This window comes from Schistocerca serialis, chromosome 8, assembly GCF_023864345.2.
Source record: "Schistocerca serialis cubense isolate TAMUIC-IGC-003099 chromosome 8, iqSchSeri2.2, whole genome shotgun sequence".
Classification (NCBI taxonomy): Eukaryota; Metazoa; Arthropoda; class Insecta; order Orthoptera; family Acrididae; genus Schistocerca; species Schistocerca serialis.
In genome coordinates, this window is record NC_064645.1 from 439,989,253 (window position 1) to 440,014,076 (window position 24,824).

At 40.5% G+C, this 24,824-nt stretch overlaps 1 protein-coding gene across 2 annotated transcripts in view; it reads right to left on the reverse strand.

The window, feature by feature from the left end:
- Positions 1–3,089: 3,089 nt before the first annotated feature.
- LOC126416304 (serine/arginine-rich splicing factor 7-like) overlaps positions 3,090–24,824 on the reverse strand; it is a 30,452-nt gene continuing 8,717 nt past the window's right edge. For both annotated transcript variants that reach the window (XM_050083962.1, XM_050083963.1), the window contains exon 6: positions 3,090–3,295. In XM_050083962.1, the coding sequence (XP_049939919.1) occupies positions 3,241–3,295 (55 nt within the window). In that variant the 3' untranslated portion in view covers positions 3,090–3,240. The remainder of the gene's footprint in view (positions 3,296–24,824) is intronic.

A 24,824-nucleotide genomic window follows, 5' to 3' on the forward strand; every position in this document is an offset into this window, starting at 1 on the left:
ACACAAAGTTGAAGACAGGCGCAATTAAAAGACACTTACACGTAAGGTTTTGTCCACAGCCTTCATCAGAAAAAGAGAACACCATTCATTCACACAAGCAATCAGACCTCATGCACACATGATCGCCAAACCTAGCAGCTTGTGCCAGAAAGCCTGTTTGTCGAGTGCTCAATCATGTGGTCATCAGCACCCATACGGAGTCCTAATTTTTACACAATCCAGTCTAGCCACTGTCACAAATGATGATGATGATGATGATGATGATGATCCAATGAGGACAAGACAAACATCCTGTCCCTGGGCAGAGAAAATCCCCAATCCGGCTGGGAATCGAACCCGAGATCCAGAGGCAGCAACGCTAACCACTAGAGCGCCCGAGCTGCCAGAGTTGGTGGTAATGTGCACACGAGGTGTGCTTGCTTGTGTGAATGAATGGTGTGTGTTTCTCTATTTCTGGCCTAGGCTGTGGGTCAATTCTGCCGGTCTTCAACTTAACATGTCATCTTTATGGTAAGTAGCGATCTGTCTTCCTACTTTGACGGTATTCTTGCCTCAAGTTCCCAATGTTTGATAATGTTGTTGTGGTCTTCAGTCCTCAGACTGGTTTGATGCAGCTCTCCATGCTACTCTATCCTGTGCAAGCTTCTTCATCTTCCAGTACCTACTGCAACCTACATCTTTCTGAATCTGCTTGGTGTATTCATCTCTTGGTCTTCCTCTACGATTTTTACCCTCCACTCTGCCCTCCAATACTAAATTGGTGATCCCTTGATGCCTCAGAACATGTCCTACCAATCAATCCCGTCTAGTCAAGTTGTGCCACAAACTCCTCTTCTCCCCAATCCTATTCAATACGCTTCTCCCCAATCCTATTCAATACGTCGTCATTAGTTATGTGATCTACCCATCTAATCTTCAGCATTCTTCTGTAGCACCACATTTCGAAAGCTTCTATTCTCTTCTTGTCTAAACTATTTATCGTCCATGTTTCACTTCCATACATGGCTACACTCCATACAAATACTTTCAGAAACGACTTCCTGACACTTAAATACTCGATGTTAATGTTTGATAATACATACTTTATATTAACTTCATAAACCCCAATCATATTAACACTTTCACTGCCACACACGTTCTCTCTGCGTTCCAAGCTGATGGCGGCTTTTGTTATGGCTGTACTGCTCACCAGATGCTGGTGCCTGTGCTGAGATGGCATCCTGGCCGATAAATACTTACCCGTTTTTATTAAAAACTATTACATAAATAAACTATTTTTGCGCATCTTGCAGTCAGATCTTCTCGATAAAGAACTGAATTTCTTTTCATTATATGTCATACTTACAAAACTGCATCATATTACATAAAACAATGCGTAAAATTTTAAAGAGTTTGTGGAGGTAAAACTGCCTTTAGTAAATTGAGCGTGTAGTCGATTTTCACCAGTACATAGAAGTGACTGAAATGCAGATAAGGTATCAAAATTTTATTTAAAATTAATAGCAGAATACTTATCTCTTTTCATTTTAGAGTCATTGGGTTTTAATCCAATGGATATCCATTCTGGCTCGAGATGCTGGAATTGGCAGTCGTGTGAGATGTGCTTGTGTGTATCTTTCACACATGCTGCGGTTGAAAGCTATATGTGTCTTAATCGTGCCTGTCTGTAACTTGACATGTCTTCTTTACAGTAAATAGCAATCTATGTTTTCCTACATTGTTGATGCAAGGATTTTTGCAAATGATAGCACACAATGAGGTACATATGTTGCACAATAAATACTCCCTAAACCTTTTTATTCAGAGATGTGGAAGTAACTCATCCGCAGCAGAGGTCGGCGGCTCCAGATGCAAACATACATCCATAGCACTGCTGGAAAGCCCAATGGTGCACTTGTACATGCCGACAGCAACTGGGGAGCAGTGTAACAGATCATGTGTACACATCCACAGCAGTGAAAGGGTTAATTCTGGTCAAACAGTCTTTTCAGTGCACTTCACACTATTCTCACAATGAATCCTTTTGCTCCATAGTCAAAACTGCAGAATGTACAAGGTACAAAGTAATTCCACAACGTCAATGTCCGAAAAGATACTTTATTAACATAACATTTAAGTACACTTCATTAGAAGAACTTCACATGAAGAAGTGAATTTAAAGGATTTGTGGCATGCAAGCCTTCCCCTTATTTGCAGCTATCACTGTCCTACTGGACCCACCTGATTTACTACACACTTGTTACGTTAAAGACAGCTGTTGCAATACAGGTATGACCAACCATGGAGAAGACAAGCATTTGAATAAATTTAGTTATGACGTGTATGAGTACAAACTACAGAATCTAAGGCAAATGCTGAAAATTGACCTGTCATGTGTACCTGTTATTTTCACAGGCAGGTACATTTCTAAATTTTTATTAACTATCTGCAAAATCAAACAAGTACACTTAAACAAGCCCCACCCCCTTCTCTCTCTCTCTCTCTCTCTCTCTCTCTCTCTCTCTCTCTCTCTCTCTCTCTGAACAGGAGGGCGGAGTGAACAGAACAGGAGACCGGGGGGGGGGGGGGGGGGGGGGGGGGGGTGAGAGAGAGAGAGAGAGAGAGAGAGAGAGAGAGAGAGAGAGAGAGAGAGAGAGAGGCGCAATGGCTTATCACTCAACTGTCACCACAAGACAACTGCTCTTGATATGGCAAACACGTGAAGTTCTTAGTACTACTGCAAAGGAGCTTACTATCATATTATAGGCTGGTGCCCAAAATGACATCACAGAACAGAACTGAACTGAAAAATACTGTTGCCCAGTACTGAGGTGGTTAACTGTATCATTCCAGTGAGATCAAAAATAAAAATCTCTGTCAAATCACACTATAGGAAACTATACTTCATGTGAGTATACGAGCTGATACCACTCAATAGTTTATAAGAAAAGTATAGAATGTGTTTTTAAATACAAACCTGCTGCATTTGTTCACAGGAACCTATAAAAGGTACACTGTTTACAAAATGCATGTCCAAATCTAACACTGACAGTGAGTACCGCAAAAGTAGTACTCAATACAACATATGGAGAAACATTAAGTAATAAAGCTTAGCCTAATTCATTCTTTAGTCAAACAAGTGCTGGAACATTTTAAAAGCATTACAAGAGTGACTTAAAAATATAATCTGGAAGTTCCAAGCTGTCTAGATGCCTCCCAGCAATCACCAGAAGGTCCAAGATGAGTGTTAAAGCAAAGCAATCAATCCCGTTCATTTGTGTTAACATCCCCATTGCGATCAGGAGAATCTCGTGCCCTGAAAATAAATGTATAATTAAACCCTAATATCTGACAAATGTAATATTTTAAAAAATTAACAACCATACAAATCTATTATATAATATTAAACAGATAAAGCACAGCAAGGAGTCAGTACTAAGTATTATTTCTAAATACTTGGCAGATCATGTACTGATGACCATCCACTGTACCAAAACAAAACGGCTGTACTACCTAAGACTTTTACAGTCTTTCTGATTAAATATTTTCTCAGTCTTTCTGATTAAACATTTTCTCAAATCTTATGTACAATTAGCTAGATAACTTTTGTGAGCTAACTCCAGCATTCCATTAAGAACATGTCAATGTAACATTAAGTCTAATGCTCCACAAAGGTTTTAATTACAATTGCGTGATGGCTCAAACAGCTCTGTTCTAACTTTTTATTGTGTGTTTTGACTAAGTAATCATTCATTTTGTAGGTAAATTTTTGACATCTGGCAGGTTATTTAACTATGTCTTCAAATATGTAAGAAAGTGTGTCCAACCAATAATAGCTTTGTACCTTGCTAATAAGAGCTGCCTCCAGAGGTGGCATTATCTTTAGAGACAGACCAACCTGTTGGTCGCGTAGTGAGACTTGGAATTTTCATGGCAAACAGCACACATGCTGTGGTACATTGTGATTTTTTTACAACCACAGAATCCAAGTTTGATGAAGCAGTTCAAAGCGACAAGTAGCATTTGTTTTAAAACAGCCCTGTACTAAATCAACTAAAATAGAATTGAAGACCCAGACCCCGAACAGCAAGGGTGTGTACGACTTTCCTGCAGAAAACTATTTTCTACACCATTCATGATCTTTTTAAAATCACCATGTGGTGGCACATAGAGCTCCTCCAAAGAAAAAAATTGATAACTGTATTCTATACTGTCATTCATATGGAAGTTGCCAATCTCATGTGGTTTTCTGTCAACAGTCAGGGTATTTTCAATATACTTTCAGTATTTGTTTTACAAAATTGAACACCTTTTTAATCCTGCAATACTTTAATTTCCAGACTTGTTCTGCCTTTTGTACCAAAGCTGCCTTCTTTAGATATTTAATACTTTTTACCTATGCTAGCAATTTCTGGATTTCCTTCCACCTAGTCGAAGGTTGAGGAAAGCACTTCCACTCCAGTTAAGTAACTTTTGAAACATCTGCATACATTTCTGTGTTTTTTTTTCACATTGTTTTGTGTATTATATGATGTGAAACACTTCGCTGATGATCAATTATTTCTGATCTGTAACACGAGGACTGTGACACAGATGAACTACGCACTTAAGAGATTAAAGTCTATTTCTTCTGATTCCATATGAAAATAGTAAAATCTTTTATGGACCATAAGACACTACACCAGCTAAGACAACTTAATTTTTAAGCAATTATTAAAGTATCATTTGTACCTTTTTCATTATTAGATTGCAAAGCCAGGCTGAAGATCATCTGAATTTTCTTCTTCTTCCTCCTCCTCGTCACCGTCCTCTTCATACAGAAGATTGTCTTCAATGCCATTGAGTGTTACTTATGCTGCACTTCTTGAAAGATTTAACAACAATGCCTTCCCTTACTCTAGACCATGACTGTTTTATCCACTGACATTTCTTTTATTGTAGGAAGTTTTAAAGCACCCTTCGGCATGATGGGTTTCATCGATTGTCCATTTGTTCCATTCCTCTCTCTCATACACTTCACATGGTTTATTTATTGAGACATCAAGCAGCTGCCTGCCATTGTGAAGTAAGTCGTCCTGGATTAACAGCAAGCTGTGTATTTCCCCGTCTAAATTTCTCGTCCACAGAATTTTTCAAATGACTACTGAACTGATGTAGCATAAGGAGAGAAGTCTCTTTCAAAAAGCACCTTTCCTTCTCTCCCACACTGTTAATCCATAATTTCGTATCAGCCTCATCCATGCAACCCTTGTCACACTTGTGAACACCACCACCTGGCAGTATTTCAGAAGGTTTAGCCATCACTCTGCACTTGAAAATGACCACTGGGTTAAGTTTAATACCGCCATCACAACATGAAAGGACAACAGTATAGTGCATTTCTTCATGTCCATTTGCTTTAATAGTTTCAGTCTTAGCACCTTTCATAACAGTTATGTTACTCAGTCCATCAAATGTCACGAATTTCATACATATTCACAATTTGGCTTAGCTCCACAATGGTTTTCTTTCATTGTTGAATAATAAAGTGATGGAAAGATAATATTCTCTCTTCACACTCCTGTGGCATTTTCTGATACATTATTTTAGCTCACATACTAAGTCCATGGCGCTTCATAAACCTGTACAACAACCAACTCCAACCTTAAAATCTGTCAAGTTTCACTGCAGCACTAGCTTGCGAGCGTGGATTTTAATAATTGCTGTTGTAATTCCAATGCAATTTTGACGGAGTCCTTTAATCCATTTCAATACATCATCTAGTTTTGGCCACTTTGCATTTAGTCCTCTTTTTGCACATTTAGTCACAGCATGCCAATATTTTTTTCCTTTACTTGGTGGAGGGCCAAAATGCCGCTCAGCTGCTCTGTTTCCATGTATTAGCATATACTGTCACTTTCAACTTGAAGCCCATATCATATGAATACCTTTTATTTTTTCCATTAAAAAGCCAGCTACTAACACAAACACTGTACTGTTACCAATAACACAAATCCCTTTCAGTTCAAGTTCACTGGTACCACAGACTGCAATGATACATACTAGGCTACACAGTGTTCTGGGTTGGTGATGATAGGGCAGCAGGGAGAGTGTTCGCAAGCTTGTGAATCCGCACAATTCACATTCGTCACATCCGTTTACTACTGCTGCTGCCAGTTGAATCCAATGTTGCCTGATAAGAGATTTGTTTCCCGTGGCATCACACACATGGCCATTTTTAAGACTAGCGGGAATATTAATCAAACACTGGATATTTGTATATCAATTCTGAATATAAGAGGCACCTGAATTTTGGAGGGGAAAATGCATCTGGAAGTCAACAAAATATGGTAGCCATTCTCCACTACCAGTCACTAAACAATTGAGACTAAACCTTTTTTAAATTTATGACATAACTACAAAGAATCTCAACACAATTTCTCCCCTGGTTTTTCTCCACATTCTATTAGTAGACCTACAGTGCTCCGTTACTATCCACGCATTATCTGAGAATGCAGAGCAGGTACATTGTAAGAAATACCATACTGAGAGAGGCATTTCTGCCTTATGTAACTGGCAAACAATTGGCTTTTACATCTTTGGACAATACAAGAATTTCTAGGAATATAAAACAACCCCTACTTATCACTCACAATGGGATCACAAGGACAAGATTAGATTTTTACAGCACAGCGAGGCATTTAACAGTAACTGTAGCATATTATTTAGTGAATTTTTGTTCTGTTTGTTATAATTTGTGTGGTTAATGATAGAGGTAAGCAACAAATTCTACAAATGCAAGTAAGAGAATTTTTATCCTGCAAACTTCCTTCAGCTGCAAAGCCCCTCTACATGCGTATCGCAACTGTTGTTCGGAACACTGCAATTCCTGTCCATGCCTTGACTTGTGCAGGCTACCATCATTCGTGAATCAGTCTGTAACATAGTATGATTTTCACATTTAGGTTTCTCTAAATCACAGTGTACTACTTTAGTTTGTATGTCTTTTACTCAACCTGAACAGTCGAAAAAGTTCCTATTGATTTTGCAGAACTTGTAAAAGTATCTTGTACAGAAACCTGTTGTACTAAATCTTCAGTCAACATCTGCTCTGTGGAAAGGTCATTCATACAGTGGAAGACAATAGAAGTGAATTAGAGGTAAACATTAGTTAGGCAGCAGCTGCATCTAGTGATTTAGGCTGGGCATTTATAAACAGGTATTTGCCTGGGAATTTGGCCACAGCAGTTTTAAATGTCCAAAATCTGGACACTTATAAAAAATTTACTGCTAAAATAAAATAATTTATGAACTTGTTGTACCAAGGAAGATCATGTGTTGCTGACAACTGCCTTTCATTTATAATATCCTTTTTATTTTTACCAGTGTACGCTCTCTAAGCGGCATGTATTTCTTTGACAAATGTACTCTTAAATGTGAAATTGTTTCTAGTAAAAAACAAAAAATGGTTTGTCAAATGTAGCAACATTTGAGAGATTATAGTTTCCTATTCCGCTCCTTTATCTACTTTTGTATGACTGCACTGCTGTGAAGATAAAATGAGTACACTAACATAAAAAATGATTTAACAACAAAGAATCGATGCCCAAAACACTGGAACCATTCGATTTCAATAATAGCCCCTTCGTAGAGAATCCACAACTCTTGAAATTGTGAAATTGGAATATTCACTGTAACTCCAGTTATTCTAAGTAAATATTAGTGCTATTGCTATTCTTGCAAATAGGTAGTAGATGATATTTTGAGTGAGTGGCTGGTAATTTCAGGCAATTAATGCAATTCTGTTGGTTATTTAGTTAACTGGAATTGGCAACACTGGTCAGACTGACTTCGACATTCCAGTCTATATGGTTGAGAGAGAAGCAATATCATCTTGTGTGTGTTATTCACAATGTTACAGACAACAGGCTACTGAACAGTTGCAAGATTGTTAAGAAAAAAAGGATCTATTTGGAACTTTTTCCATGCAAAATGGAAAGGAAAATCTTGTAAATATTGTTTTTAAATTAAGCTTATCAATTACAGATATTTTAGAACCCATAACTTAATTGAATGTAAATACATAAAACTGCAACCAGTCACTTTTATGAATAGTTATTTATCATTCCATGAACCAGTTTGCAAACCTTTTCAGGTTTATCTTCCGATGGTTTTCTGACAGTTACATCACTATTTCTAGCACAATGCTGGGTACTCGCATGTGACACTATGGGTGGCTATTTTCTGTTAGTGTCCATCTGTCTGCTTCCATCTGGTAGCCAGTTGGTTGACCACTTCACAAACATTTACTTTTAAATTTGAGTGCCCTCTTTATTATGTACTACCCCAAGAATTGACCTCATTAAAGATGTAAAAATTTATGTTTACATCCATGTTTACATGTTTACATCCATTTATTTCTCCTAATTATTCTTCCCCAACTCTAAAGCAGCTTTTTCAACATGGTTACCCAATCACTGAACAAGCAGTGTTGCAAAACATATTTTCCAATACAAAATATCAGCTTAAATTTTCCACTTATCAATTGAACTTTAAAATGCATAAATGCCTGGGAGTTTATGAAATCCGGGCATGTGCTCCTACTTACAAATGCCTAGGCATTTTACACCACTAGTTACACCTTTCTGAAAAATATAATCGTATTTTCAATTACTACCTGAACCAATTTTCTAACATTAGAATTTTATTAATCACAACATGACATGTTCTGTGCTGATCTAGTAAACTATCTAAGAGATGTATCAGTAGCATCTTTGGTGTGACATCACACGTGCTGGACTACTGTTGAAATTGCTCATCACTATTTTATTAAGTTTTAGTCTTCAGTTACTCATTTTAAACTGTGTTAATATTTGCTGTAAAAGTAACTTATTGGTGGATTTTCATTAATCTCAGTCTTTCTTCCTGTGTTATTGACTTAAGTGGTCTTTCATTCATGAGTGTTCTTAAGTGGTTCGTCCAAGCCTCACACCTCAGTGGTGTGTTTACATTATGTAGCGTGCAGTTGCTGCTGTAGCTAAGTACTAACAAAGTTATTTGTGCACTGTTATACAGTTATTAAATTTAATAGTTTTCAGCAGTGTTTCATGCTGTTTCTGGCAAAATAACAATTCAGTAAATTTTTGGAAACATTCACTAGCTGTGTTTTTTCAGTTTTCTGTGCGTTGAAGTCGTTTAGTAAATTTCGTGCTTTAGTTTTCAGCTAACATTTCTCATTGTTACTAGTGAAACATTTCAGTAAAATTTTCATTCAGTGTTTTAATTTAGTTGAGTGTTCCAGTGGCTGCTTGAATTTTTGGTTCTAGCTAATAATTTTGTGAAGTTTTGATGGTACTGGTATTGGCTGTGGTCTAGTAGTATTAATACAAGTTGCTGCTTTCTTAGTTGTCAGAGAATTTCGAGATCACTATTGCTAGTTCTATAAATAGTTCTACAGGTGTAACTGAAATTAGGTAATGTAGACATATAGTTTATTCAGTAACTGAAAAATTTTACAATGAATGAGAAGTGTGGGCTCTGTCATGGGTTTGTGAGTAGGGGGTTACTGTGTGGGATTTGTTAAAAATATTTTCATTGGGGGGAAATTAGTGGGGAAGCCAGTGGGCATTCTAGCGAGATACTCTCCTGGGAACATAGAATCTGTAGTAGAAGTAAGTTTATGTAGGAGCAGGAGCATAAGATCTGTGCCCTTCAGGTGCAGTTACAATGCACAAAGGAGGAACTAGATACGTTGAGGAGGGTGAAAGGTGGTGGGGAATGGGAACTGGCAGTTGGCAAAAATGCAGCTACGAAGAGGAGGTGGTATTCAGACAGTTATACTTTGCATACATTCAATAGATTTAACCAACTGTCAGAATTAAGTGGAGAGAAGCCTCTTGTAACTGTAGATGTAGGGAACATGCAGCAGTCCTCAGCAGTTAGGAGGCCTAGGTCAGTTGCAAAGGTTCTGCTGCTAGGTAGTTCGCAGCTGTGGGCCAGCAGTTGCAGGAAGTGTTGGGGAGTGAGTACCAGGTCACCAGCATTGTGAAGCCTAGTGCAGGGTTGGTTCAGGTGACTGACAGCATAGGGGGCTTGTGTAGGAATTTTACGAACGAGGATCAGGTAGTGAGTGACCAGTGGGTGGAGCAGGGAATGGTCTTGATAGGGATGGGGAAAATGATGTAGGTGGTGACCTGGTAAAGATAGCTACTCAAACTGGTGGCACTAATGTGCATTTCATGCAACTGTTTCAGCATCATGATTGGCCCAATCTTAATGCAGCTTTTAGGCACATTAACATGGGGCTGCAGGGGGTTGCTGATGGCAGAGGGCATGGGTCACATTTCAGTGGTGTCACTTGGGTCTATCAGTAGGTCGGATTTCACTAGGCATGGCCTGTACCTCAACAGGTATGGGAAGGGGGGGGGGGGGTGGCAAAGCTTATAGGTGACAGTGTAGTGGCTGGTGGTGGGATCACTCGTGGAAAAATTCCTGTAGTAGTTGGTGTTAGAGCTGCACCTTTTTCTAGATTGAAGTCAGCTGATAGGTATACCTGCTTAAAGGAAGTCCCTCTACTGAGGCTCACCTTCAGAGGATATCATGTTTCCAAGTAGAGAAGGAATTAACATTTCACCAAAATATAAGAGGTATTAGAGATGAAGTTAGTGAACTGCTTATAGATGTTGACTCTGAAATTATTGGTATATCAGAGCACCACTTAAATAATTTGACAATTCAGAGGCTTCGTTTACCAGGTTACAGATTAGCTGGTTGTTTTTCAAGGAGTTCCTTACAGGGTGGGGGACTGGCTATGTACGTAAAGAACAGTATTCCATTTGACTCCACAGACTTATCGCGACACTGCACTGAACAGATATTTGAACATTGTGCAGGGACAGTTGATTTAATGAAACTAAACTTCTAATTATTGTTGTTTATAGGCATTTTTGTTGAAGCTAGAGGGGGTTCTTCATTCACTTTGTAGGAAGTACCAGAAATTAGTTATTTGTGGTGACTTCAGTATAAATTTTGTACGTGAAGGTGCAAGAAAAAGGATGTTTGTAGATCTCCTAAATTCATATGATCGGATGCAGACTGTATTTTTTGCAACTAGGGTGCAGGGGAACAGTAGCACAGCCATACACAATATTTTTATTCATTCTTCATTACTAGATGGGCATTCTGTTAGTAAAAGGGTGAATGGCCTTTCAGACCATGATGCACAAATTTTAACACTAAAAGGCTTTTGTACTCAAATGCCACATCTAATTACAAACTACGTAGGAAAGGTAATCCAACAGAAATGGAGAGTTTTTGAAACCTTGTCAAGGAACAAGAGTGGCAGGATGTTTATTGTGCCAATAACAGATGATAAATATAATTCTTTCCTTAACACATTTCTCATGCTCCTTGAGAGTTGATTTCCACTAGAACGTTCTGAATGGGGTACTAGCAGCAATAGGCAGCTCGGGTGGCTGATTAGTGGGATAAGGACATCACAAAGAATGAAGCAGGAATTATATCAAAATGTTAGAAGTAGTCACAATCAAGCTACAGTACCCCATCACAAACAGTATGGTAAGGTGTAATAAATAGTCTTCACGGGTTTGCTGCCGGGATCACGTTGTGCAAATTCCACAGTATTTCCTTGGAGCAACTGTCCGACATCTTCAGATGTTTCCACCTCGCTAGTATGACTGACTGTATCCACCCGTCGACACTCCGTCTCTCGAATACGCGAGGGAAGAATGCGCAGGCATGGGAATCGCGCATGCACAATTATTTGCAGATAGATGGTGCCACATTCAAACTCCCTCCACCGAAAATCGCAGAGTGGCTCTCCCGCGCTGCCCAGTACGCTGCTTTTGCCAACATTGCGGCCAGACATCACTCACCAACAGCCGTAGTAGATCAATGTTATGACGGGCCTGTTACCAAAGAAGCTTCATTTTCACACTGTGATTTAATAGCAGCCAATGCATGGTTCCAGGCTGTGCTCAGCTGAAATCTTGCATCCTTGTTGATAACATTATCGGCTGTACGGATATGTATTGTTTCCTTAATGACTCAATCCCAGAATGATGCCGGGGATAAAACTTCCGTCTTTTCTTAAATCATCCGCTGTCCTGTATTCAGACAGTGTTCCACAATTGCCAACCTTTCCTGTTGACGAAGGCACGTATGACGCTGATGTTCATCACAGCGTTCTTGTACTGTGCGGCATATCTGGCCTATACGCACTGTCCCACATTGACAAGGAAGATTGCACACACCACATTTCCTTAGGCCGAGGTCATCCTTAACCGAACCCACAGGTTTCTCAGTTTTGCAGATGGTTGAAAAACACTTAATTCCATGTCTTCCTAGGACTCTTCCGATTCTTGACGACATGGCACCAAAATATGGCAAAAAGGCCAAAGTGGTGGGTGTCTTCACATCATTCTGCTCCATATACTGAACTCGCCTGGGCCTGAATGCATTAAGTATCTGTCTCTCAGAATAACCATAGGAGACAAGAGGGCTTGCCGTGGCAACACTGTCCACTTATTCAAAATATTGGTCATGAAGTAACAAGTATGTTGAAGTAAGCACATGCTTAAATAATGTTACTATGTCCTCTTCAAACTTGTTACTAGTGTGCTCCAAAGAGTACTGCAAGGGCACCTTTGTAAATAAAGACACAACATCGAAACTTAGTAACAGATCCGACGATTGCAATCTAAGAGTTTTCAGGCGACCTATAAATCTTCAGTGTTTCGAATGTGATTGTCGCATTTACCTAAGAGAAGTCCCAATAGTGATGTCAGATATTTGGCAACAAAAGTAGGTGCTCCTACGTTACTTACGATGGGCGGAGAGGTGCCCCATTCTTATGGATCTTGGGTAGCTTGTAGAGTTTAGGAGGTACTGCAGCCTGTTGACGCAAACCCTTAGTGACTTTCGCTGGAATCGAGCTCTTCCTGATGAGATCCACAATCTCTCTGGATCCTACCCGTCAGATCACTTTTGAATTTTCTATATGCAGGATCGTCGAGCAGTTTGTATATCTTGCTGTTTTATTCTGTGCGTGAGAGAAGCACAGTAGCATTTCCTTTGTCAGCAGGTAAGATGACAATGTCTAGGTCTTCTCTCAATTCTCTTACAGCATTTCTTTCAGCTGAGGTGATGTTAAAGTTGGACCTCTCAGATGAAGCTCGAGTCAAGATGTGGCATGTGTCACACCTAACCTCTTAGGCAGCCTCCTTAGAAAGTTTCGAAACAGCCTGCTGTATTCCACTAATCACATCTGAGGGGAATGGTCCCTAGTGTAGGTACAAAATTCAGATCCTTCTCTAGCACCAAAACTGCAGCATCACCCAAAATCTTCTCCGTGAGACTAAACACTGTAGGTCTTCTTGGCAAGTCATCTTGCGCTCAGGCTTCCCCGGGTCAATTGTATTTAGTCATTTGACGAAACTTAGCTTGTCATTCAGTCCAGTCAGCCAGAGCGCAAGTGGCACTGTCTACCCAGTTCCAGGATACCACTGAAAGGTTCACTTAAATCTTCAGATGGAGTGATACAATTGTCTGGACCCAAGCACAATTCCTAACACATATAACGCACCCTTTCTATCACAAGTGCTGCACTCTGCCGTCGTTTAATGGCAGCCGCAGAATCTCTACAATGTTTAAATTTAACAAAAGTACCGCATTGTGCAGACCACAAGCCATCATCCTGCACAACGTGGTAGTGCATTATGTACGTTAGTTCATAGAGCACATGGGGTATCTGATCCTGAAAGCCTGTAGAGTGAAATACAACATTTGAAGACAGTGTTCCGACAAAACTGTTATTCTGAGACAGACACGAAATACATTCAGGCCCAGGCGAGTTCAATAGACGGAACATAATGAAAACATGAAGACCCAACCGCTTTGGCCTTTTCGCTGTATTTTCGTGTCATGTCATCAAGAATCTGAAGAGTCCTCGGAAGAAATGGAATTAAGTGCGTTTTCCAACCATCTGCAAAACTGAGAAACCTGTTGGGTTCAGTTAAGGATGACCTTGGCCTGAGGAAATGATGTGTATCGGCAATTGTGGAACACTGAATACAGACATCGGATGATTTACAAATGCAGCATACAGGGCATGCGCAGGAGAGCCGCTCTGCAATTTTCAGCGGAGGGAGTTTGATTATGGCACCATCTATCTGCAAATCATTGCACATGCACAATTTCCGCACCTACGCATTCTTCCCGCGCATGTTCGAGAAACGAAGCGTTGACATGCATATACAGTCAGTCGTACATAGCCACCAGCAAGGTTGAACCACCTGAATGTGTGTGACAGTTGCTCCGAGGAAATATTGTGGAATTTGCACAAAGTGATCCGGCGGCAAATCCGTGAAGGCCATTTACAGCACATACACCAGGAAAGCTTGAAGAGTCAAAGTACTGCAAGGTGCTTAAAAATGTTATTAGGAAGGCACAGAGTATGTGGTACGCAAATAGAATAGTTAATTCACGGGATATAATTAAAACCATATGGCCAGTTGTAAACCAAGTGTGGTCAGCAACACAAGGTCGACGATATAAAGCCAGTTCATAGTAAAAATATTTCTGTTACTGATAAATCAGATGTATGTACAGTATTTGGCAAATGCTTTTCCAAGATTTATGTCTGAAATACTCCTGTGTGATACAAGGGAAAGATTGAGTCAATAATTACTGAAGACTAAGGACTCATGGGTACGAAGGAGTGCCTAGCAGAATATGAAAGTACTGTGCTGCACATGTTAGCCCTGTATTTTGCGACATTCGTAATTTTTCTTTAGGAATGGTCAGTTGCCTGAACAATTAAAGTACTCAGTAGTAATGCCGCTTTATAAAAAGGGAGAAACAGATAATTTAGACAATTTTAGAGTTACTTCTATGCCATCAGTGTTTGCTAAAGTTATTGAAAAGGCTGTGTATGTAAAGATAATTGATCATTTTATACATCACTATTTGCTACCAAATGTACAGTTTGGCTTTAGAAGTTGTTTAACGACTGAAAATGCTGAATTCTCTTTTCTCTGCGAGGTACTGGATGGGCCAAACAAAAGGTTTTGAACACTAGGCATATTTTTTGATTTAACTAAGGCATTTGATTGTGTAGATCACAAAATATTGCTCCAGAAGTTGGACCATTACGGAATACAGGGAGTAGCTCAGAACTGGATCACCTCTTAGCAACAGCAGCGATCAGTGTTGGTGCCACTCCTGTCCCTTATTTATATAAATGATATGCCCTCTAGTATTATGCGTAACTCTAAAATATTTCTGTTTGCTGATGACACTAGCTTGGTAGTAAGGGATGTTGTGTGCAACATTGGCTCGGTTTCAAATAATGCAGTTCATGATTTAGAAAAAAAACGCTAAATCACAGTGAGAATCAACTCAGCAAATTCTGATGTTTTAATTTCACAGAATGGGCATATGATTATATTTTGGAGTAACTCTTCCCATTCTAAAAGGATATTTTTGGCACAAAAACAGGTGGTTGGGGCAATAAGTGGTGCAAGTTCACGAACCTCTTGTTGACCCCTGTTCACAAGTCTGGGCCTCTCAAAATATACTGCCATTTCTCGTTAACAATATTAGCTTAATCCCAAGAATAAGCAGCTCTCACTCATGTAGCTCTCAGCAGAAATCAAACCTACGTTCGGATCTGACTTCCTTAACTCTTGTGCAGAAAGGTGTGCAGTATATTGCTGCTTCCATTTTCAATAAGCTACCACTCAAAATCAAAAATCTTAGCAGTAATCCACACACTTTCAAACAGAAACTGAAGAGTTTCCTCATGGGTCACTACTCCTATTCTGTCGAGGAGTTCCTTGAAAAATTAAGCTGATTCTTGTTGTATTGTTGTTTGCTTTTACTTAAACTTATGTACTGACTTTTTTCGGGTTCATCAACATTTTTTTAAAAAAATCTGTTATTACTTTTATGTGTTAATTTCATGTACTTTGAGATTTGCTCCTCAATTTGGTCCAACGCAACTTGACGTGTAAATAAATAAATATAAAAAACGAAGATGCTGTAGCTTACCAAACGAGAAAGCGTTGGTATGTCGATGGACGCAATAAGAAACACGAACACAAGCACAAACATTCAAGCTTTCGCAACCCCTGGTTGCTTCATCAGGAAAGAGGGAAGGAGAGGTAAAGACGAAAGGATGTGGGTTTTAAGGGAGAGGGTAAGGAGTCATTCCAATCCCAGGAGCGGGAAGACTTACCTTGGGGGGAAAAAAGACAGGTATACACTCGCCTCTGTAATGAACTGTATACCTGTCCTTTTTCCCCCCTACGGTAAGTCTTTCCGCTCCCAGGACTGGAATGACTCCTCACCCTCTCCCTTAAAACTCACATCCTTTCGTCTTTCCCTCTCCTTCCCTCTTTCCTGATGAAGCAACCAGGGGTTACGGAAACTTGAATATTTGTATGTTTACCAACCAACACTTTCTCGTTTGGTAAGTTAAAGCACCTTAGGGGGAATGTTCCCTCTACTATATAAATAAATACATAGAAAACTCCATATAACATCCTGTAACTTAAGTATGTTTATCAACGTAACTAATCACAGAATCAGATTAATGTTCTATGTAACCCCCCCGAACCTAAAATATTGACTGCTGAAGCTGTTAAAAGTGTTCTAGATAAAACGCATAGCTTGTTTCCAGAACCTTTAGTTCATAGAAGTCTTATGATAGGGGGAAAATCTGCCACTTTTTGTACTCAATTCTACAACAAATCTTCATTCATTACTTGAGTATGGTCTCAGGCGGCTGCCGCCTCACCACGACAGTTTGCAGGCTACCGTATTTACTCGAATCTTAGCCGCACTCGAATCTAAGCCGCACCTGAAAAATGAGATTCAAAATAAAGGAAAAAAAAAATTCCGGAATCTAAGCCGCACCTGAAATTTGAGACTCGAAATTAAAGGGGAGAGAAAAGTTTTAGGCCTCACCTCCAAATCGAAACAAAGTCGGTCCATTGTAATATGAGACAATTTAGGTAGAATGAATGACGATACAGCTACAGTAGTTTGGTTCGAGTCCTAAGCTTAACAGCTAAGCTTTACCAGGTAGCCATTGCTATGCGTCAGGCGCTCCGTCCGTATTTATACGGGTACACTTCCTTTTCCACGTGCTTCGTCTGGTTTGAATCGATTGCTTATTTTGCTTTGATCTGATAAGTGACGTTTTCTTTGTTATACGTGTTTACGTCACTAAGCTGAAAATGCATTACTGTACTGTGTCGTGCATTATTTGTCGCATTCTGATAGTGCGTGTTTACGGCCTGTCGCCGCTCGCGGCATGGCTTGCTTTTGTGCGCGTTACCGCCGCATACAATTAAAAGAAAGAGAGAGAGAGAGAGAGAGAGAGAGAGGAATGGTCTCATTAGCGAAACAATGGCAAGAGACTGCTATTTATTGTTACTTACACTGCTGCTTTCTTTGATAATGATCAACAGGAACCAAATAATAGACTGCGTATGATAGAACATGTGCTGAACGAGAGTTAGGCGAAAATTTTTCTCAGTTTGAAAATCTTTGCGGCCGCTTCTTTAGCACATCGAATTCTGCACAGAAATTAGAGTCATCTCAGATTTAAAAATCTAGTCAGTTGCCGTGCTTAATTTCTGACTATCACTATTAGGCATAAGAATAATACGAATATAAACATGTCACGATACGTATATTCTTCCGCGTTTACTGTTGTGTCACTCTAGTTTCGTAGTTTGTCAGACAGGATTTAAATGAGATAGCAGCAAACACGAAAGAATACATGGCAAAATGTTTATATTCGCATTATTCTTATGGTGAAGAGAATACTGCATGTGAGTCACATTTCATCAGGTTCCTATTAGCAACCATCTCTTCTCACAGACAGGAAAACATTCAGAACGTAAAGTTGGCCATATTGACAAACATCCCAAACAGTCTTGCCAGTCGGATTTTCGTAGTATATTGAAATTCTGCTACATTCGAAGATGAACAATATGGAATTCGTATTTACTTCGTTGGATAATGTATGAAAATGCAGTGGTTGAAACTCGGGGGGGGGGGGGGGGGGGGTAGGGGGGGGCGGGGGGGAGCTAGTCTTCCACCTTTTTTTGTAAATTTATTTACCGACGCAGAGGTTTTGGCGCCAGTATTTATCTTTGCGCCTACAAAGCATGCATGTGTAGTGGGACATATATTCGACGGCAGAAGATAGTTGTGGCAGCACCTACCAACATTTTTCAGAACTTCCGCTTGTTTTGCACTCGATTCTAAGCCGCAGGCGGTATTTTGGATTGCAAAAACCGGAAAGAAGTGCGGCTTAGATTCGAGTAAATACAGTATATTCTTCCGTGTTTGCTGTTGTCTCACTAGTTTCGTAGATTTAAATGAGATAGAAGCAAACACAAAAGAATACATGGTAAAATGTTTATATTCATATTATTCTTACGGTGAAGAGAATACTGCATGTGATCCACAATTCATAGAAGTTCCTATTAGCAACCATCTCTTCTCACTGGCACGAAAGAATTCAGAACGTATATTTGGCAATATTAACAAACATCCCAAACAGTATTTCTAGTCGGATTTTCGTAGTACATTGAAATGCTGCTACATTCGAAGATGACCAATACGGAATTTGTATTTACTTCGTTGGATAATGTATGAAAATGCAGTGGTCGAAAATCGGGGTGCAGAAAGAAGCTCGTCTTCCACGATTTTTTATTTAATTTATTTACTGACACAGAGGTTTTGGCGCCAATATTTATCTTTGTGCCTGCAAAGCATGCCTGTGTAGCGCTACATATATTCGACAGCAGAAGTTAGTTGTGGCAGCACCTACAAACATTTTTCAGAACTTCCGCTTACTTTGCACTCGATTCTAAGCCGCAGACAGTTTTTTGGATCACAAAAACTGGAAAAAAGTGCGGCTTGGATTCGAGTAAATACGGTAGTCTCGCGAAGTGTCTAGTTTGTCCCCCTGGAGCAGCCTTCTAACATCTGACACCTTTGCTGTGAACTGGCCCCGTTTGTACAGTTAATGGTTTTCAGCAAGAAAATCCTGTCATTCAGGGTGAACATCTGCTTGAAAATGGTATGAATTTTGCTGACTGCAGAACAGTACACATATGTTAGCCAGTCAGATGAAGGATCAAGAAGTCCCAAAACTTTTGCCTCTTACTTTGAAGCCTTTTCTGTCTTCAAATGTTTTTCACAACATGCTTTCCAATACACAAACTGTAAATTAGAAGTTGCAGGCAGAGTACCTACTGTTGAAAAAGTGCCCTTGCAATGACTGTAGAATAGTTTCCTTCTTTTCGTTCTCACCAAACCAAATGCCCGATACGCATGGACAAAAGGGTCTACACGTGGAAAAATCACAAACTGAAGTTTCTTCTTAATAAAATGTTCTCAGTTTTCAAGCCAAAATTCAAATTCGAGCTTTCAATGCATATGCACCATCATCGTCAAGAGATTCTCCTGTGGGTAGAATCGAATTGAGAAAGTAGTGTAATTTTTGTTTCATCCCACAAAAGAATCGGAAATGTGGCAAAGTCCCTTCACTGTTTAGTTTCTCACTTCCCATTTTTTGAAGTGACACTTCATTGTAGCCCCTTCCATGCTCTGTCTCTAGCCACCTGTAGAAGAAGACTATCCTGCTCCCTGCCGCCATTGGATAAGCAGCTGCAGCAGGAAGTCGTATACTCCTAGCTCACTCATTTGTTACATAGTTTAATTCTTAATTTCTTTGCGTGTTTTTGATACTTGCATTGTTTAATTCATAAATTTCGGGTGTATTATAGTATTTGAGAGTTGTAGCATCTTGTTTTAGTACCTGAATAGTGTAAATTCGCGTAGTCTCCTTCCGCCGCCGAGCAGTGTCAGCAGTGCGCAAGTAGCAGCATTACTGCATTTACTAGGCAATCTTGTATTTTAATAATCATTTAAATTTTGTCGATTTGTTTGCGCTCTCTGTAGATTAGTTCAGACGTTCTTTGCAAAACAGTTTTTAGCATGGATAGGGACTGCAACTGCTGTGTTCGGATGCAGGCCGAGTTGGCATCCCTTCGCTCCCAGCTTCAGGCAGTGTTGGCTTCAGTCACACAGCTTGAGGCTGTTGCCAATGGGCATCACTGTGGGGGTCCGGATGGGGGTTTGTCGGGGACGGCCAGCTCGTCCCACAAATCCCCCGATCGGGCTACGACTGTGGTTGCCCGGAATACTGCCCGCATTGAGGCTGATCCCTCACCTGTGGTAGAGTGGGAGGTCGTCTCAAGGTGTGGCAGGGGGCGAAAGACATTCCGGAGGGCTGAACGGTTGGCCTCTCCAGTTTGTCTGACGAACCGGTTTCAGGCTCTGTCTCAGGCTGATACTGATCTTCGGCTTGACATGGCTGCTTGTCCTGTTCCAGAGGTTGCCCCTCAGTCTGCAAGATCCGGGCGGTCGCAGAGGGTGGGCATACTGGTAGTTGGGAGCTACAACATCAGGCGCGTAATGGGGCCCCTTAGGGAAAAGGCAGCAAGAGAGGGGAAGAAAACCAATGTGCACTCCGTGTGCATACCGGGGGGAGTCATTCCAGATGTGGAAAGGGTCCTTCCGGATGCCATGAAGGGTACAGGGTGCACCCATCTGCAGGTGGTCGCTCATGTCGGCACCAATCAAGTGTGTCGCTATGGATCGGAGGAAATCCTCTCTCGCTTCCAGCGGCTATCTGATTTGGTGAAGACTGCTAGTCTCGCTAGCGGGATGAAAGCAGAGCTCACCATCTGCAGCATCGTCGACAGGACTGACTGCGGACCTTTGGTACAGAGCCGAGTGGAGGGTCTGAATCAGAGGCTGAGACGGTTCTGCAACCGTGTGGGCTGCAGATTCCTCGACTTGCGCCATAGGGTGGTGGGGTTTCGGGTTCCGCTGGATAGGTCAGGAGTCCACTACACGCAACAAGCGGCTACACGGGTAGCAGGGGTTGTTTGGCGTGGGCTGGGTGGTTTTTTAGGTTAGATGGAGTTGGGCAAGTACAGAAAGGGCAACAGCCTCAACGGGTGCGGGGCAAAGTCAGGACATGCGGGGACCAAGCAGCAATCGGTATTGTAATTATCAACTGTCGAAGCTGCGTTGGTAAAGTATCAGAACTTCAAGCGCTTATAGAAAGCACCAAAGCTGAAATCGTTATAGGTACAGAAAGCTGGCTTAAGCCAGAGATAAATTCTGCCGAAATTTTTACAAAGGTACAGACGGTGTTTAGAAAGGATAGATTTCATGCAACCGGTGGTGGAGTGTTCGTCGCTGTTAGTAGTAGTTTATCCTGTAGTGAAGTAGAAGTGGATAGTTCCTGTGAATTATTGTGTGTGGAGGTTGCACTCAAGAACCGAGCTAGGTTAATAATTGGCTCCTTTTACCGACCTCCCGACTCAGCAGCATTAGTGGCAGAACAACTGAGAGAAAATTTGGAATACATTTCACATAAATTTTCTCAGCATGTTATAGTCTTAGGTGGAGATTTCAATTTACCAGATATAGACTGGGACATTCAGATGTTTAGGACGGGTGGTAGGGACAGAGCATCGAGTGACATTATACTGAGTGCACTATCCGAAAATTACCTCGAGCAATTAAACAGAGAACCGACTCGTGGAGATAACATCTTGGACCTACTGATAACAAACAGACCCAAACTTTTTGACTGTAAGCGCAGAACAGAGAATCAGTGATCATAAGGCCGTTGCAGCATCCCTGAATATGGAAGTTAATAGGAATATAAAAAAAGGGAGGAAGGTTTATCTGTTTAGCAAGAGTAATAGAAGGCAGATTTCAGACTACCTAACAGATCAAAAAGAAAATTTTTCTTCCGACATTGACAATGTTGAGTGTTTATGGAAAAAGTTCAAGGCAATCGTAAAATGCGTTTTAGACAGGTACGTGCCGAGTAAAACTGTGAGGGACGGGAAAAACCCACCGTGGCACAACAACAAAGTTAGGAAACTACTGCGAAAGCAAAGAGAGCTTCACTCCAAGTTTAAACGCAGCCAAAACCTCTCAGACAAACAGAAGCTAAACAATGTCAAAGTTAGCGTAAGGAGGGCTATGCGTGAAGCGTTCAGTGAATTCGAAAGTAAAATTCTATGTACCGACTTGACAGAAAATCCTAGGAAGTTCTGGTCTTACGTTAAATCAGTAAGTGGCTCGAAACAGCATATCCAGACACTCCGGAATGATGATGGCATTGAAACAGAGGATAACACGCGTAAAGCTCAAATACTAAACACCTTTTTCCAAAGCTGTTTCACAGAGGAAGACCGCACTGCAGTTCCTTCTCTAAATCCTCGCACAAACGAAAAAATGGCTGACATCGAAATAAGTGTCCAAGGAATAGAAAAGCAACTGGAATCACTCAATAGAGGAAAGTCCACTGGACCTGACGGGATACCAATTCGATTCTACACAGAGTACGCGAAAGAACTTGCCCCCCTTCTAACAGCCGTGTACCGCAAGTCTCTAGAGGAACGGAGGGTTCCAAATGATTGGAAAAGAGCACAGGTAGTCCCAGTCTTCAAGAAGGGTCGTCGAGCAGATGCGCAAAACTATAGACCTATATCTCTGACGTCGATATGTTGTAGAATTTTAGAACATGTTTTTTGCTCGAGTATCATGTCGTTTTTGGAAACCCAGAATCTACTATGTAGGAATCAACATGGATTCCGGAAACAGCGATCGTGTGAGACCCAACTCGCTTTATTTGTTCATGAGACCCAGAAAATATTAGATACAGGCTCCCAGGTAGATGCTATTTTTCTTGACTTCCGGAAGGCGTTTGATACAGTTCCGCACTGTCGCCTGATGAACAAAGTAAGAGCCTACGGAATATCAGACCAGCTGTGTGGCTGGATTGAAGAGTTTTTAGCAAACAGAACACAGCATGTTGTTATCAATGGAGAGATGTCTACAGACGTTAAAGTAACCTCTGGCGTGCCACAGGGGAGTGTTATGGGACCATTGCTTTTCACAATATATATAAATGATCTAGTAGATAGTGTCGGAATTCCCATGCGGCTTTTCGCGGATGATGCTGTAGTATACAGAGAAGTTGCAGCATTAGAAAATTGTAGCGAAATGCAGGAAGCTCTGCAGCGGATAGGCACTTGGTGCAGGGAGTGACAACTGTCCCTTAACATAGACAAATGTAATGTATTGCGAATACATAGAAAGAAGGATCCTTTATTGTATGATTATATGATAGCGGAACAGACACTGGTAGCAGTTACTTCTGTAAAATATCTGGGAGTATGCATGCGGAACGATTTGAAGTGGAATGATCATATAAAATTAATTGTTGGTAAGCCGGGTACCAGGTTTACATTCATTGGGAGAGTCCTTAGAAAATGTAGTCCATCAACAAAGAAGGTGGCTTACAAAACACTCGTTCGACCTATACTTGAGTATTGCTCATCAGTGTGGGATCCGTACCAGATCGGGTTGACGGAGGAGATAGAGAAGATCCAAAGAAGAGCGGCGCGTTTCGTCACAGGGTTATTTGGTAACCGTGATGGCGTTACGGAGATGTTTAGCAAACTCAAGTGGCAGACTCTGCAAGAGAGGCGCTCTGCATCGCGGTGTAGATTGCTCGCCAGGTTTCGAGAGGGTGCGTTTCTGGATGAGGTATCGAATATATTGCTTCCCCCTACTTATACCTCCCGAGGAGATCACGAATGTAAAATTAGAGAGATTAGAGCGCGCACGGAGGCTTTCAGACAGTCTTTCTTCCCGCGAACCATACGCAACTGGAACAGGAAAGGGAGGTAATGACAGTGGCACGTAAAGTGCCCTCCGCCACACACCGTTGGGTGGCTTGCGGAGTATAAATGTAGATGTAGTTCAATATCTTCTCTAGTGTGTTAAGTGCTATGCCATATGTGTAATATCATATTTGGCATGCAAAGTGTACTTCCCCTATGGTGGCCTTCACTAAAGATTGGTTCTGCATGAGATCAAAATTGACACTTCAAAGTTCCTTCAGGGAGCAGGCGTTTTAAAAAAATCGCTTTGCTCGATTATTATACACGAGATACAAAACAATGACCTGCTGCTTGTATTGTGAGTTTGTTTCGGCTTTGTCACAGTTTTAGCCTCAAACATTCACTTCAAATACCAATCAAGGAGCCACAACAAAAAATTAAAGGCTGAATGACAAGCATAATAATACAATGAATACTATTTGTGTGATTTTTGTCAGTAATCTTAAGAAATTCTATGCATTTTGCTTACAGTTAAATAAGCTGGTAAATATTTTCTGCCAGATATGTTTTTCCTACTTCAATATAATCCTTTCTTTGTTCTTGAAGCAAATTCATCTTTTCAGTCACTTGATTGCCACCTCTTATCTATTTCTTCAATAGATATTTTAGCAGTATATTCAACTTTGGACCTTCCTATGCTTAAAAAACAAACTACCTGGGCCTGGTAAAGTTTTGATAATGTTTTTAGCACTTTTTTCCCTGCAGTTAGGGATGGAAAGTCTGTTGTACTCATAAAAGTACTCCTTTGTAAAGCTAACGAATTTATAGGAATAACATCAAAGTGTTTCACAATAAGTTCCGGACTTTGTGAGATACTATTAAAGAAAGACAATATATTCAGTGGAATTCACAGGTCCCTCTTGTGTATGAACGGAGTATTTGCTGCTATCTAAATAGGATCTTTTTGGATTTTTTGAAGTATGTGTATTGAATACAGATACTCAAATATTCCACTGAATATATTGTCTTTCTTTAATAGTATCTCACAAAGTCCGCAACTTATTGTGAAACACTTTGATGTTATTCCTATAAATTCATTAGCTTTGCAAA